The sequence below is a fragment of the Micropterus dolomieu genome, linkage group LG22 (genome assembly GCF_021292245.1).
Source record: "Micropterus dolomieu isolate WLL.071019.BEF.003 ecotype Adirondacks linkage group LG22, ASM2129224v1, whole genome shotgun sequence".
In the NCBI taxonomy this organism is placed as follows: Eukaryota; Metazoa; Chordata; class Actinopteri; order Centrarchiformes; family Centrarchidae; genus Micropterus; species Micropterus dolomieu.
In genome coordinates, this window is record NC_060171.1 from 4,348,369 (window position 1) to 4,366,019 (window position 17,651).

At 39.8% G+C, this 17,651-nt stretch overlaps 1 protein-coding gene across 1 annotated transcript in view; it reads right to left on the reverse strand.

Annotated features, from left to right (window-relative positions):
* Positions 1-17,651, reverse strand: part of LOC123961534 (protection of telomeres protein 1-like) — a 70,345-nt gene that overhangs the window by 16,057 nt on the left and 36,637 nt on the right. The window contains exons 8-10 of the mRNA XM_046037007.1: positions 16,943-17,073; positions 16,461-16,754; positions 15,151-15,306 (exon numbers count right to left, since the gene is read on the reverse strand). Of these exons, the coding sequence (XP_045892963.1) occupies positions 15,151-15,306; positions 16,461-16,754; positions 16,943-17,073 (581 nt within the window). The remainder of the gene's footprint in view (positions 1-15,150; positions 15,307-16,460; positions 16,755-16,942; positions 17,074-17,651) is intronic.

Consider the following 17,651-nt stretch of genomic DNA (forward strand, 5'->3'; position numbering starts at 1 on the left):
ACAGAGGCAAGGAAAAACTTCCTTTTAAGAGGCAGAAACCTCGAGCAGAACCATGGCTCAGGGTGGGCGGCCATCTGCCTCGACCGGTTGGGGTGAAGGAGAGAGAGAGAGAGAGAGAGAGGTGGAGAGAGGGCAAGAGAGGAACAGAGAGAAAGAGAAAGAGGGATGGAAGGAGAAAGAGAGGGAGGCAGCCTACACAATATCCACACAGAGGTACAGTTAGGTGATCCTGTATTCTCTGTATTAATGCAGAGTGAAATGACTCTGACTCACTCAGTATATTGTAGGGCTGAAACAATTCATTGAGAAATTTGAATTTGATTATTAAAACTCAATATAACTACATCGCCCTGTTTTGCACAGACAATTATTACTGTCGCACAACGGGATGACGGGACAAGGTGATTTGATATTGCGCTGATTGCAAAGTGGAGGATGATAGAAAACTCAATTACTAAAATAATCATTTGCTGCAGCCCTAGTTTAGTTAACTTCCTGCTACTTGTTATGAAGCGGCAAGGGTGCGGAAACCTGCCTAAATGGAGTGCAGGTGCCATATTTGAGCAGTTGATTCAGCTTTGCATGGAAAATTGAATGGGAGTGGAAATCACACCCAACCAGCACTGTGGTGTTTGGATTTTGGAGTATATGCATTGTCATTGCGAGCATGCTGACATAGCATTTTTTTAGAATCTGAACATTTCAAGTCAAACTCCGTCTCCGTCTGTTCATATCAGACAACATATGCGCTATATGCTTCACTAAAATCAATAGTTTGACCTTTTCCTTGCTCATTAACGTCACTTTTATCAGTTTTTTCACCCTGTCCCTTTCTCAAAATGTAACCTGCCAGCAGTTTGTAGAACAGAGTACAGACTTAAAAGTAACACATGCACACAAAGAAATAAATAAAACAGTGCAGGGAGCAGAGCTCAAGCACTTCTTACGGGCATATGGGCAGGCTGACATATTCACATGTGCAGTAGGTTCATTTTTAGGCATGTACAGGCATTCATTTTGGGCTGCCTATACGGACGTCTGCATGGATCCTCATTAGGCAAATGACGAAATGTATGTCATGCGGACCCTCGCAGCTATGCAGACACGAAAAATATAAAGTATATCAAGATTTGTGAAAGTTAAACTGCATTCACTATCTGTATTACATATGTAACCGTCGATATAAATGTCATGTGTAAAAACCTTGAGAGGCACAAAGTATGTGTGTGTTCATAGACTAACCGCCTACAGTGCACTATAATCTACATGCTCTTACAGAGTTGTGAGTGTTTCTGCTGATGAAGGTGGTGTAGGAGTGAAAGACAGTTTGCTTTGATTAAGTTGGCGGAAGGTTTCTCCCTTTCTTAAACAAGTACCATTCAAATAAATGGTTTATCATCTGTGTGTGTCTGTTTCTGAGAGAATCAATGATGGAGAAGGCAACACACACACCCCAACTGCTGCACTCCTCCTCCTTCTACTCGGCTTCTCTTTCATCATAATGGTCTCCTTTCTCTCCTAATGGCCTTCTTCTCACAGAAACGCCTCAGTCGATTTCACACAATATCACAGACGATTCACCAGAGGAGCCTGGTAATTGGTAGAAATGTTCCTGTTCAAACACTTCTTTAGTGAAAATATGCGGCAGGAGAAGGGAAGATTAGGTGTATTTAGATGACCTCTATCATAGGACGACACTATTTTTAACAATAGGGCGAAGCTATCATTTATTCTACACATTATTCCGTAGCTTCATCGAGTAATCAGACATAAAATACTTTTGCTTGGTGTTCCCCGGTACCAGGATCAGCTATGTAACTCCGATCACGGTACAACCCAAAATCTAACTCGACTAAACAGTCGGAGAACAACGACAACTACTGAACATTTATACATTTATGACTAAGAATTGTGGCTTACCTTTGCTAGACTTCATCTCAACTAGCAGTCATGATTTACGTTAAATGCTAATGTAATTTTGTTTCGCGTCCGCTCCATGGACTCGATGCGTAGACTGGATGCTTTCTGCTCAGATGCTGATATAATGCCGTTGTGCTGTTGTGGTAGGCTTGTTCCGTTTTACAGCAAACACACAGAGTTGTTTCTTTTCTTTTAGCTTGAAATGGTCCCATATTTTGGACACTTTCTGTCTTTTTCTCTGGCCTGTCTTTTCTTCGTCCCTCACCTTTTTTCGCTCTCTTCCTCTATTTTCGTAATCTGCGACATCTTAACTTGTACACAGCATAAGCGCGTTGTGCGACAGTAATAATCGTCCATGCAAAACATTGTATTGGCATTAAATAGTCCTCAATATACAGTGCATAGAAAAAGTTTACACACCACTGTTCTTATGATGTAAAATAATGAGACAAAGATAAATCATGTCAGAACTTTTTCCACCTTTAATGTGACCAATTCAATAGAAAAACAAACTGAAATCTTCGAGGGGGAAAAATGAAAAATAAAAACCTTACAATAACCTGGTTGCATAAGTGTGCACACCCTCTTATAACTGGGGATGTGGCTGCGTTCAGAATTAACCAATTACATTCCTACTCAGGATAACTACAAGTCATTACACACCTGCCATCATTTAAAGTGACTCTGATTAATCACAAATAAAGTTCAGCTGTTCTAGGAGGATTTTCCTGATGTTTTCTTAGATGCATCTCCGAGCAAAAGCCACGGTCCGCAGAGAGCTTTCAAAGCATCAGAGAGATCTCATTGTTGAAAGACGTAAGTCAGGAGACGGGTACAAAAGAATTTCCAAAGCATTAGATATACCCTGGAACACAGTGAAGACAGTCATCATCAAGTGGAGAAAATATGGCACAACTGTGACTTTACCAAGAACTGGACGTCCCTCCAAAATTGATGAAAAGACGAAAAAGAAAACTAGACAGGGAGGCTTCCAAGAGGCCTACAGCAACATTAAAGGAACTGCAGGAATTTCTGGCAAGTACTGGCTGTGTGGTACATGTGACAACTATCTCTCGTATTCTTCATATGAATGGGGGTAGGGTGGCAAGACGGAAGCCTTTTCTTACAAAGAAAAACATCCAAGCACGGCTGAAGTTTGCAAAAACAAACATGAAGTCGCCCAAAAGCATGTGGGAAAATGTGTTATGGTCTGATGAAACCAAGGTATAACATTTTGGCCATAATTCCAAAAGGTATGTTTGGCGCAAAAACAACACTGCACATCACCCAAGGAACAGCATAGCCACAGTGAAGCCTGGTGGAGGCAGCATCATGCTTTGGGGCTGTTTTTTCTTCAGCTGGAACCGGGGCCTTAGTCAGGGTGGAGGGAATTATGAACAGTTCCAAATACCAGGCAGTTTTGGCACAAAACCTTCAGGCGTCGGTTAGAAAGCTGAAGATGAAGAGGAAGTTCACCTTTCAGCACGACAACGACCCAAAGCACACATCCAAATCCACAAAAGCATGGCTTCAACAGAAGAAGATTAATGTTTTGGAACGGCCCAGCCAGAGCCCAGACCTGAATCCAATGGAACATCTGTGGGGTGATCTGAAGAGGCCTGTGCACAGGCGATGTCCTCGCAATCTGACAGATTTGGAGCGCTTTTGCAAAGAAGAGTGGGCAAATATTGCCACGTCAAGATGTGCCATGCTAATAGACTCCTACCCAAAAAGACTGACTGCTGTAATAAAATCAAAAGGTGCTTCAACAAAGTATTAGTCTAAGGGTTTGCAACCAGGTTATTTGAGGGGTTTTATTTTTCCTCGAAGATTTCAAATTGTTTTTCAACTGAATTGTTCACTTTGTAGGTCATATTAAAGGTGGAAAAAGTTCTGACATGATTTATCTTTGTTTCATTATTTTACATCATAAGAACCTGGCATTTTAACAGGGTATATGTATATTTCCAATGTCGATAACCTAGAAAGATCACCATCACAGTTTACTATGGGTACCAAGAGGCAAATTCTGCTTTAACTAATGAGGCACACTACACCGCTCTTTTACACAACGTGAGAAAAAACATTTCTTGACGCTAAACACAAGTTGCGACTGTAGTCTATTAGGGAGGAACCACAGAATCTAAAATTAACCTGATCTTAATTAAATTTTTACACCTCAGCTGAGAGTTTTCACACACCTCACCGGTCTTCTTCTCATACAGAAATAAGCAGTCTCTCACTTCCGTCAAATCGTTCCAATATTTCCTATTTATTAGGTGATCTAAATCCGAGTTCACACTCAGCTGATCAGGACAGCTATAAATACACTAGTGTAAATGACAATGCACACAGTTCAGTCCAACAAGACCAGTATGGAAGCTTTTATTGGACAAATATTTCACTATCTACAAATACTGTATTTATTTTTACATTTGTGATGTGTAAAATCATATCCACTATATACAGAGTGACTTCTACACACAAAACAGTTTTTGCACATTTGCAGATTGCTTTCTGTCAAGTACCAGTGTTATATATTCCTTAGTTTTCATGCAACTACACAGCAATGGAGTCTGGTTTTAGGTTCTGCCAATTTTGGTGAGAGGACGGTGAGCACAGCTTCTGGCAGTGTGTGACTGGCACGATGTTTTTATTTGTTTAGATGGACACTAAATCTTTGCCGTTCCTGTCCGATTGCTTTTGTTGTCTTTCTTTGGTTTGCTACATGCAACAAAAATGAACAAACCGCTGCGTTTTGTGTGAACTTTCTATTATGTAAAGTCTGACTTGGTGTGGACATACTCTTATCCCACAGACCAATTTCAAATGTGGAATGCCTTGAATGTGTACCACAGTATGATACAGTAAACTCTCATCCAGCTCTGAGGCTTCAGGGAGGTCATGATATATTTTGCTCTGCTTAAAATATTTCACCGAGCTACATATAAACCAGTGACCTCCAGATGATCTCATTCAACATCTAACTTATAACTCATTACATCCACTGTTGTTTTAAGTTAAATAATGTGTTAATGAAGTATATTCACAGTATTTAGATGCGGTTAAAGATATTCTGTGTAACGAACCGGCTCTGTTTGATTGCGAAGAGCTCTTAAAGCCTCCAGGGTCGAGTGTAGACATGTGTCACGAGGACAGAGCGGAGAGCTGCTCACACAGTAAAACAGAAAAAATAGACCCCGCTCAGCCTCACAGACTCAACATTTAACCAACTCTGTAACAATAACTGACAGACGATCATTTCATACAGCGCTAATCAAGAAAATTAATGAGAAGAAATTAACTTCACTTAGGCAGACGATTGGTAAATAAAGCAAATATTAAAGGATAAAATCTGAGTAATTTGAGTCATTTTCTATCACCATTAAAAGCGTAAACTCACTGATGAATTCTCCGCAGGAAGAAGAAGCTCCCGCTGTCTGTTCTGAACGACTTCAAAACATTAAACTGAGCTATTAAATATAAAAGAAGAAACACTTAAACCCCCACATCTTTCTTTTTGGTTTAGTTGATTTATGAAATAGGCAGCAAACAGGAACACACATACGCACCCACGCACGCACGCATGCAGAAAAGACTGAACCAGGCCTGGGCAATATAGAAACATTTTTATGACGATTCAGCTCCAATCGGCTGTGGGCGGCTGTGGCTCAGGAGTTAGAGCGGGTTGGCCGTTAATCGGGAGGTCGGCGGTTCAATCCCTGGCTCCCCCTGGTTGCGTGTCGAAGTGTCCTTGGGCAAGATACTGAACCCCGATTTGATTTAATGAGTGTGAATGCTAGTTTCCGTTTGAGCACTTAGGCTCAGTGTATGAATGTGTGTGACTGGTGAATGCAGATGTAGTGTAAAAGCGCTTTGAGTGGTCGAAAAGACTAGAAAGGCGCTATTCAAGTACAGAGCATTTACATTCAATCATTTAAAAAAAATATGTTTACCTGGGAAAATATCACTATGTATTCAAGATTTCTAAGTTTGTCAGTCTTTATAATTGTATAAAAGTTATTTAATTATTTAAATTTTCTGGGGTTATTCATTCCTATAAAAGGCATGCATTTCAGTGGTTCGGGGAAAATGTTCTTTGTTCGTTCACATTTAATTCTAATGTTAAGATGCTCCACTTGTTTGTTTATTGATTTGTGAGCTACCATTACCACGCATGAAAATTCAATCTATAGCTACAAAAGTAGCTACAGAAGAATCAGTATTGATTTTTCAAGAATGTGAACGCTAACACACAGGTGCACACAGACATACTGGGACACACACACACACTCAAACATTAAAAATCCTGGGCTCATGCAGCTGTTTTCCTGAGAATTACAGGCAAATCCCAAAATCTCAATTCCTGTTGCCCTTAAGCACTCTGCCTGCTTCATGTGATGGCAAAAGCTTAAAGTAACACACTAAGTTTGTGATATTTCCCATCTTTGGCACAGCTTTTTGGCAAAATTAACATTAAACATGACCCATCTGTTGACTGTCGGAGTGGAACATTAAGCTTCTCCACACAATTAACATCTTATGTTGTTAAGACTGTTAAGCCATCACTTTCTCTGGGAACTTATCTGAGCGCTGGTCTATTCTGTCTTGCTATCCGAATTATGATGCCAAAACAATAGCATGTGTTAAAATTTGAGCTAAATTAAAGGATCCTGTTATGTATCAGTGGGATGTACAATCTGAAAAGGACCGTCATCATTGGTCAGAAATGACATCACTTCAGCCATGTAACCTGATAGTTTCTTTTTTTCCTACTGTGGACACCTTTGTCATACAATTTTGATAAATATATGAGTGATGAAATGATTCCTTGATTAATTGAGCAAAAGAAGTGACTTTTAAGACACAACTGTCAATTATTCTCTGCTTCCTGCAGACATTTAAAAGAAGTAAATAGTGATTAATTCATTAAAGGTGCCGTAGAATGCTCATTTTCAAGCTATACTTGTATTTATGGTTTCTAGTAGAAAATGGTTATAAGCTGTAATGTTAAAAAAAAACATATTACCCCCCATCAAAGCCCACTTGCTTCTGATTAGCGGCACCGTGCTGAAACAAGGCCTGCTATGCAAGACTGATTACAGTGCAAAAACAAATTTAGTCACTGGTGTTACTAAAACCGGATCAGAGTTGATGGAGAAAATACTGTCTGGAGTTTGTCAGAGTTTATATGTTACTGGTAACTTTAGCAGCTAACTTCTGCTATCAGCAGCTGCTAGTTCTACTAAACTAGCTACTGAGTTAGCCGTACAACTTCTGCCCAGACTAGAAGCTTGGTGCTCCGGTGGTGTGTTGGTTTTTACATTTGTATAGGATCTTTGGATCGCTGGTTCAGAGCCACTGTTATCAACAGCTAGCTGTTACCAACCTGAAGCGTTAGCAACAAGTAAAGCCATTTGTCCATCAGGAAACTTCATAAATCAGGCAGAGGCAGAGCAGCCAGATGACATCAGAGGGAAACCCATAAAAGCACTTTCTGCACTTCACTGCCCAACCTCTGGCTCTAGTTTTATGAGGCTGTATGACCGCTAACTCTGGAACGTGGGCTGATCTGTGTAACTTTGGGGGCGTAAAACATCACAGATGTTACTTAACATCTTGCGCTTCTTGTTACATGCACTGAACTCTTTTTATTCAACTACACCAAGGGAAATACAGTTTTCCATTCTACGGCACCTTTAACACAAATGTGTTAAATTAAGCTGAGGTAGTAAAAATAATCCTTAGTTGCAGCCCTAAAATATTTTCGATCACCCAGCCCTTGAGTTCACCTATCACACACACTGTTGCTTAAAAAGCTGAGAGCATGAGGTAGTTTTGCAGTGAACAAGACATTTTGACAAACAGACACGTCTGAAAACATCATCTGAGAGCTTCTGCAGAAGGCTGAGCGCTGAGCTGAAGCCAAAACACCAAACCTCCAGTGCTCAAACATGCAAGGCCTCGAGGCTTTAAAGATCTGAAGACGTTTTAAACTTTCAGTGATGTTAAAATCAAGCTTACAATAAAAGACAAGTTTTTCTACAAGCAACCACAAGAGACACATCTCTGAATAAAACTCTGGCAGGAGTGTTGTGGCCTGCCACATGACTCCAGTATGAGATATATCAGAGTAAGTAAAGAAACAGAAAGGCACTGAAACTACCCAGAGGTCAATGCAAACTCATTTATCTTTAAACATATTCAGTTTTGTATGTAAAGTTGGGGATTAGATCTGCAGCAGGAGGTCAGGGAATGTGCTTTCCATAGCTAAAATAAGTGATTTCTCCTGTTACAACAGAGTTATTTGTGATTATTACAGGGTGGATGTCCTTGTAGGTGAGACAGTGAAAAGAAATGAGCTCCCGGTTCCTGCCAGCCCTCCCCTGTCGCTTCAGCCACCTTATCGCTCCACAGGACACTTAATACTGATTACAGATGTATAAAAATGGACAAAGACCTTAGAGTGCTGAAACATCAAGAATAACCGCCCCCAACCCACAAAACGGCATTTTTGGCCGTGCATTGCAAAAAAGCTACTAGACATATTACTCTGTCATTTGAAGAAAGAGACATTTTTCACTGAAGGCGACCTTTATAAATACAGTTATTTGATGAATTGATGCATGTCATAGAATCATTTCAATTATCTTTTCTCTTCCAAGTACTTACAGCGAAGGAGTTGACATTGGAAAGAAATTTCGCAGAAAAGTCAACACAAAAATCAATCAATAATCCAAACTTTGAAACCATCTAAAAAAAACACACATTTACTTTAGATTGACAGAAAAACAGAGGTGGAAAGTAACAAATTAAAGTTACGTTACCGTAATGGAGTAATTTTTTGTGTACTTGGTTCTTTCCAATGTACTGTGAAGTTTTTTAAATCTGTAATTTTACTTTTACTTAAGTATGTCTTTTGTTTAAAGTATAGTACTATAGCTACATTTTCAATCACATCCGTTACTGAGTGAAAAGAAATGCAAGGAAAAACTAGCGACCACTTTGGCTTCAACTGCAAGAAAACAACAGCTTTATGATGCAGTGCAAGCTGGGAAAAAATGCTGCATTATTAAGTTACTGCTCATGCAAACTAAACATTTCCTCCTGCTGCAGCTTCACATTAAAAGCATTTATCTGGCTAAACACAAGTTCACTTTTATTTTGAAGTAGTCACAGGAAATGCAATCTGTTTGTAAGTGAGATCAGCGCTGACCGCTCTCATTCATCAAAAATGCGTCTACACAACAAGAGAACCGTCATTTTCTGACAGCGGACCATTTTGATATATTGCAGTGAGTGATGCAGTGAGGAGCAGACACCGTGAGCTGTTAGATAAAGAGCTGCGGGCGACAGGCTGCACACCTCCACCTTCTCAGCCAGGTTACCAGCTCCTTTCACTTCCGCTGTTTGCAGACTCATGTTGTGTGCAGCATAAAGTCAGATCATGACTGCTCACATATTTATGGAAAATACCAATAACTGCCTGACAATAGTTTCTTTAGCTGCCCCAGACTTCTGTGCCCTGTGGTATAAAAAGGCATCTGCTGTTACCACCAGTAACTACAGATGTCTCATGCACAACAACGGCGCGGCTGCATAATAGCGTCAAAACCAGTGGATTAATACCAATCAGAGTTACATTTACAATTACAAAAAACAGTGAACCCCTTGGCTGAGAGCATTTTCTAGTTAAGTAGGCCAATGTAGTAGCCAATGTAGATTTATCATTATGGATTTTAAGTACATTTTTTTTCTGTACGTGTTAGCTACAACATTGTTGATGTCATGGGAGGAGTAAATTAAAAGGAAAACTTAACATTTTTAAGAGAGTCCAGTCTCCAGGACGTACTACAGGTAACATCACAAGAACAGCATATCTTGGGAAACTAGAAAGTAAGCTGAACATCCGTGGTCAAGTAATTTAACGTTACCTGACACATGCATAATGCCTGGAATAGTGTTGTGTGGCTCAGTCCAAGCCAGTTTGTTTCCTATTTACGTAGCCACGGCTGTGTAATAACACCGGATTGTTTTCAGCACACACAGTGTACGGACAGCTATCGGACCGTGAGGAAACAAACACCACATCCCTGAACACGCAGAAGAAAAGCAATCTAGTGTATGCGATCCAATGCAGCAAGGAACGCACAGACCTGTACACTGGGGAAACTACCAACTATGGTCGTTCAGACTTGGCCACGGGTGACTCTAACGACGATTACCACAGCCAGGAGCACTAACGAACCAGCGGTATCGACGATCCTAGCTAACGATCCCAGAGGTTAAATAGCTGAGTACCAGTCAGTCAGAACTGAAGAAGTCTCTTGGATGAGGGACGAAACATCTTCTAGTTTTTTCTACAAAGTCCAGTTGCCCTTAACCTCAACCTTTGTTGGATAACTATGACCTGGATGACTGAGAACCTTCACAGACACTGTGAGGAAATATTTGCCAAAAAGACGTTTATTAGATTAGAATCTAATACCCCACCTTTAAATTTTTTGGTCTATTAAATGTCAAAAAATAGTGAAATAACCATCCCAGAGTCAAAGCTGCATGTTCAGATGTGCGACCAACAGTCCAAACCCCAAAGATGAAACTGATGGAATCACTGGAACATAATAGAAAACGTAATATGTGCAATATGGTTCAGTGGTATGATAGATATGAAGGTCTGCCTGTTAGGGGTGGGGGGAAAAAAATCGATACAGCATAGTATCGTGATATTTGCCATGGAAATACTGTATCGATACACGGACGCCAAGTATCGATATTTTATTATATAAATTGCAGATGGGACTTTTTACTTTTTGGTCCTAGAATAATAAAATCTATTTCTTTTTTAGTCCACTAGAAAACTTAACAGGACCATATAGAGGACTGAAAAAGTGATATGAACAAACAAACCTAGGAACCTAATTGGAAGTTGGAAAAAGGTAATAAATTGAATCGCAACATAAATATCGTGATAATATCGTATCGTGGGGCCTCTGGTGATTCCCACCCCTACTGCCTGTGGGGTTAAAACTTCAGCAGGTGAAGCAAAAGGGGAAAAAAAAAAAAAACAGAAGTGAGGTCACATGAAGTTTGACGTCTGCAGTTCACATCCCTTCAAGTCTATGTGGACTTTCAATACCTCTGTTAAATGTGACGGACAGGAAAAAAGCTTGAGTAATGCTTTAAAAATGGTGTCAGTATAAAAAAAAGTCCTAAAAGAGCTTGAACAGAGCTTTGAAATAAACCTGTCTGAGATAAATAGGGCCGACAGCAGAGAACCTACAACTACACAGGAGTGTGTGTGTGTGTGTGCGTGTGTGTGCGTGGTTTGTCTTGTAATTCAATGTGACTTTGTGACCGACACGATGTAATTTATGTCTTAGTGACCTGAATAAAGATGGATGTGATACCCTGCTAGTCTCACTCTCACACACACACACACACTTACTTCACTGCAGACTGAGAGAACTCTAAAAAGATGTGGATTTGTCCGGCGTTGCATCCAATCCAAATAGCTGAATGAATCGAAACCACAGTGGATGCAGTGATTCCTCTGACACCAACCCACACACATACACACAAAGTCAAAGGATACACATAACATCGACGAGTTCATAAATCACATCACAAATCAGTTGGGGTTTTTTTGCCAGTGCTGTCCACCATTAACAATAACAACATTGTGATCACCATGTTAATATCTTAGATCTGCGAACACAGTGATGTGGCTAAAAAGATGTCAATGCAACCAGTCAGACTGTTAAATGTACACCCCAACATGTCTTTGTGATTCACCATAGGTGCTAAATGACAACAATATAAAATATAAAGTAAAACTCCTCCATGTAGAGCAAAAAAATAGGTCTAATATGTCAGAGCTCTATAGCTGTATGTTAATGAATCTGTCTGCAGTGCTGACAAGAAGAGCTGAGAAGCAAAGAGGATCAAAGCTGCAGTTTTACCAAAGAATGAGAGAGATAGTGAGCGATGGAAATGAGCGAACTAAAATCTCAGTTTGAAAATTCATTTTTTTTAAGTTTATTTGTTGTGTTCATTTTTTCTGTGAAGTTACTGTTTCAAGAGGAAAATTTGCTGCTAAAGATAAATGAATAATTGTGAGAACTGTAATCTGAATATCGTTTAAATTTCAAGGTACTTTTCATGGAAATCAGGAACCTTAACCTGCGTTTCAACCGGTGAAAAGAAACCAAAGTTCTAGAGAGTTAAATGTTGGAGACATTCTGTGTATTGGGATGGGGTGGCGCTGTGTTCTGCAACAAGTTTACTTAAGACAGGTGTTAATGTGCAGGTGTGGCGAGGTGCATGGTTTGTGACCGTGAGGCACGGCGTGTAATCATGGAGACTGACTTGAGTTAAGTTTATTATTGAAGAAATGTTTAATTTTTGGTTATGTTAATAAATGGATCGGCATATCCGACTTTAAGTTCAGAAGTTAACTTCAGAAGTTAATTATTTTATTATTTTAAGCCACAAGGAAACAACACGCCCGCGACATGCGTGCAAAACAACTTAAATGTTGTCTAAATACAAGCATCCGTATAAGAACTTTGCATTATTAACTGCTAAATAAAACTGGAAAAATGGAAGGTTAAAATGTAGATTTAAATTAGGAACTATCCAATCAAAGAAAAATATTTGAATCTGAACAGATATTTGATGAGAGCTTTGGGTTCCTGACAGGCACACAACTTGATTGCAGTAATCACAGAGCACCACTGAACACACAAAAGAAACTCAAACCTTAACAATTTAAAATAATAATATTAAAATAATAAAAGCCACATCCACACTCTTTGACTGACACGAATGAGCACTGTGCAACAAAGAAAAATTACACATTTCAACCAAAAGGTTTCAGGAACTATGGAATAAAAGAAAGAAACTCTGGAAACTAAAAGTCCTTTTTGCACATTTATGTTTGCTTTTCAGCCAGATTTAAAGAACCATGAAGAGTAGACAAACCACTCTGATGATAACAGATTAAAAAACAACGGCTGCGTTTGAAACACAATTTATAAACTCCGTAAGAAACTGATGATTATTGAGAAGAAGAAAAACTTGTCTGTGTGTACAGTTTTTGGAACATTTTATTAATGCAACATTCTTGCATGGCTGCTTGTACTAAGACAACATTTAACATTTAATAACTTTTCTTTTCACTTGTCAAAATGCAGGTTGAGGTTCCAGAGTTCTCAGAAAAGTTCCTGTGGTTGAAAAAGAAGAATGAATACTACAAATAAGTAGTAAATGAATCATTTGGTTGATACTAATTTAGCGCGTGATGGCATGAGATAACACAATATGAAGGTCTGAATAATGTCACATGCTGCTCAAGCAGGAGCAGAAGGGGAAGATAAAGACAAAGAGGAAACCAGATTTCAAAGTATGTGAATTTGGACATATTGTATGAATCTCTCTCTCCAACACATCTCAGCCTTTCAGTACAAAATGGTTCTAACCAACACATACATATTAATGTCAATATGGAAACACGCTAGTCTGACTCAAAGAGCCGGCATCCATCATTCCTGCTGGCTCAAACAAACAGAAAAACTAACATTGTTGAGTTCCTGACTGTTTCCTATTCTATCTGATACATCTGTGTGCAGTCAGCACAGGAGCATCCCTCCGTCTTCCCCTGTAATCTGAGAAAGCTCAGCCGACACACGATCTGTTTTTATTCTTAATTTACAAGAAAAGTTGACTGAGGCTGTGCGCTTTCTTTCTCCAGTACGTTGTAATACTTTGGTATTGCCATTTTCAAAAAATATCTGCACACTACGTCTGAATTTATATCAACACACACAAAACCAAGCAGGTAGTTAAACCATTGTGCTTCTGTTGCTTCATGCAAACTAAAATACAATTCAGACCAACATTTTCATGTTGTTTCTTCTGAAAGAAATGTCTGACCAATAAAATCTCTGTTTAATGATGTTAGGCAGCAGCACGAGTTTGTCTTCATTTCTCCACCTCCCTCACCCACATCTTATAAGTGACTGATCTAAGTGAGCAGCTCAGACTGAGGTCACTGTAACAGAGTTACAAAGAAAATCTGTCGGATAATGACTGACAGGAACAGGAAAGAGGCTTCTTTTCATTCATATACAAACAAGGTTGAAAACCATGATAATTCAAAGTCAAACTCACCTTCCCCAAGCTTTATCTTTCTTTGGTTAAGAAGCATTTAAAGGAGGGCTGGGCGAGTTAACGCATTAATTAATTAACGCCGACAATTATTTTATCGCACGTTAACGCATTTTTTATTTTTATTATTTTGAAAGCCAGTTGCTCACTGGCTCTGAATACACATACACTCCAACCGTGGGTCACAGGAGGGTCAAATCACCCACCCAAACCAGCAGTGGAGGGAGGCTTCGGCAGACTACGCTGTCATCTTTTTTCCATATTTTTCCACCCGCGATCCGTTATCACAGCAGCAGGTGAGCCGCCTGCTTGTTAATGACGCAGCCTTTCAAACTACTCAAACAGCCGAAACCAACATCTGCACCCTGTGTTCAACGTTGCTTTAACGTTACCTGGTCTGTGCTTGTAAAATATCCACGGCGACTTGTAACGTCATTTCAAGTTTTTAACAGAGAGAAGTCTCATGCGATTAATCACGATTAAAAATTGTCATCGTTGCCCAGTACTAATTTAAAGCAAAATATCATAATTGCTGTTGGACCACTGCTGATCAGTTGTGCGAAAACAAAAAGCAGACAATTTCTTCTCAGACACACACATATTTCACATTTTCCTCCTCAATGGTTTTAAGGTGGGCTACTCAGAAACTGCATCATTTGAATGTTAGGGAGAAAGTTTTCAACCCACAGTAAATATCTGCACATTGATTGAGACTTCATAATAATTTGACAGGCAAGGCTGAGTCAGAGATGCAGCTCCACCTTTGATGTAAAACATTTAATAAAATAAAGAACATTTACTTTAAGTTCGACTCTGTAGTTTCAGATTCCACAGAGTTAAATGACCTCTCAAAATGAACTCCTAGGAGAAGAAAACAGGGCCTAATCTTGCTGCCCAATATGTATTAATAGGCCACAACCTGAGGGACAATGAATGACACACACAGCGCACGCATGTGTTCACACTCACAGACGGACACATGCACCTGAACCGGACGTTCTTAAGGAAGATATTGTAAGTAATTGTTCTGTGTCGTTTAAGGATGAATCAGTGTGGACTGACCTTCAGCTGCCTGGCGACCTCCACGTGGTTGTCGTAGACGAGGATGTTGGCGATGAGGTTCTCTCGCACTGTAGAGAAGGAGGACGGTCCCTCTGTGACGTTCGGCTCAACTATGACCTTCAGCAGAGTGTGAGGACACCTGGTCCCATCCCACACCTGAAAAAAAAAAAAAAACACAAGATGATGATGAGACTCTGCTCACAGGACACATATTTCCAACCTGCTACAGGCAGAGAAAAATAATGGAGAAGAAAGTCAATTATCCATCAGTCTGTCTGTCTATGAATGTAGAATATGAATATCTCTCACGCGGCCAAAGATCAGTTTCTGGGTTTATCATCGTTTGGTTTAGGCGGCTTAGTTCCAATGAAGGGAAATCTTAATACTACAGCATTCTTTTGATCTTTATACTTTTTAGTAGAGGTGGGAATGACCAGAGTCCCCACGATACGATATTATCACGATTATGCGATTTTTTAATTTTAATTTATTGCGATGTACTGGAATTTCTTACCTTTCTTCCAACTTCAGATTATGTTCCCAAAGGAAAAAAGTCTTTTTCTAGTGGACTGAAAAAGCAATTGATGTTATTATTATAGTACCAAAAAGTAAAATTCTCACGTACAAATTATGTAATAAAAGATCTATACTTGGCGTCCGTGTATCGATACAGTATTGCCACGGAAAATATCGCGATACTTTGCTGTATCGATTTTTTTCCCCCCACCCCTACTTTTTAGCGCGCTTCCAACTTCGGGGTACAATAACAACGTCATGTTATTTTCACCACTCTTCTGTAATAGAAATTCATTCAGTTATTTCCAGTGAGCTCTAGTTTTTAATTTTTTGATCGCTGTTAGATCCCGTCAGTGCCTTCCAGCAGGTCAAAGGGCTTGATTCTAAAAACCCCGGGTTTTATTTTAGAATATACAGTAACCAGTAATTGTTATTTTATCTATTAATGTGTTTCAACTAAATGTCCAGGATTCAATGTGCTGCTTTCACTTTGTAGGCTGTGTAGATATTGTGAAAAACCAAATGAAATCAACGAAAACATTCTCAAACACACTGACATTGTCATCAACCTGAAAACAACCTGCAGAAGTGACCCACAGTTTACCTCTGCTGCAGTCTGTTTGTACAAACTCTATTCCCTCTCCTGAAGAAGGTTTAGTGTTTTGCATCATTCTTCCAGTGCTAAACACAGACCCATAATAAATATTGATAAAAACAACCTGGCTCATTAGCCTGGAGAAATGCACCACAAACTACAGTTCATCAGTAGTTCACCAAGTCTGTAACTTTCTTACCCTCAGCAGGGTGCAGGTGGTGTCGATGGGAGCTTTGGCCAGCAGCTGGCAGGTCAGGTCGAAGTAAGCACTGGGCTGAACAGCAGACAGAGGGATTTTGGGAACCGGGGGGAGGAGAGCCTGGCTGGCGGCCCAGGATCGCAGCTCCTCCACAATCTGAACATCCTCCTGGTCGAAGTGGAAAGAGCGGCTGGATGTCCGCGGCTCCACGGCCCCACCCACCGCTCCGTCAAATGTCACCACAGAGAAACCGAAGGTGTTGATCAGCGTGATGGAGTCATTGAAGAACTTAGTCTGTGTAGAGAAACGTGGAATCATCACTGATCTCTGTAACATTGAGTGAGTTTGTTACATATTCTCAGTATGAAAACAATATTGGTGCTTTTAGATGTTTAGTTCCTAATTTCCTGCCTTAAAAATGACAAAATAACAATTCAGTGACAAAACATGGTTACTAAAAGAATCTGTAATCCAGGCTGAACCTTGACTCTGTGCATGCGGACGATGTCTCCGATTTTAAAGATTTTTGGATGGTCGTCCAGCTTCTCACAGAACACGGTGCAGCAGATCTTCTGGTTGGACTGATCTGTAATCTTCAGGCTGGAGCAAAAGTCTGTGGAAAGAAAGCTGTCTGTGGTCGGATCTCTGACGTGAAAAAACAAGGACAGGAAACACTTCAGCTGCTCTTGATGGAGTTGTCGCAGATTGACACTGACGGAGCACTTAAAACAAAACTTTAGGAATATGATGAAGAACAGATATATTTTGTTATCCATGATGTTTGTTGTTGTTTTAAAAATGATGATATCAAGTCAACAGCGTGTGACTAGAGACCGGACAAGAGTTAGCGTGAGCTAAAGAGCTGAAAGGACAGATGCTCAGCTGGCTTTCTTGCTGTTGGACTAGTAAGTAAATAACTTATAAGCTGGCATGCTGTGTCTTGTGTTGTTGCGCTTGATGTTTGCCTGTGTTAGCAAAGTTGTCGTCTCGAGCAAAATCACCCAGAGGTTTCACAGACAGAGGTTTAGCTGCTAGCTATAAATCTCAAGTTGACGTTAGCAATCTTACTAAGATAACACATTTGAACATCTGTAAAGTTACTGTAAGCGCTTTTTTGCTTTGTTGGCTAGCTTACCACAAAAAAAAAAACAATATTTTGTAACTTTTCATCCATACAATAAAAGCTGGTGG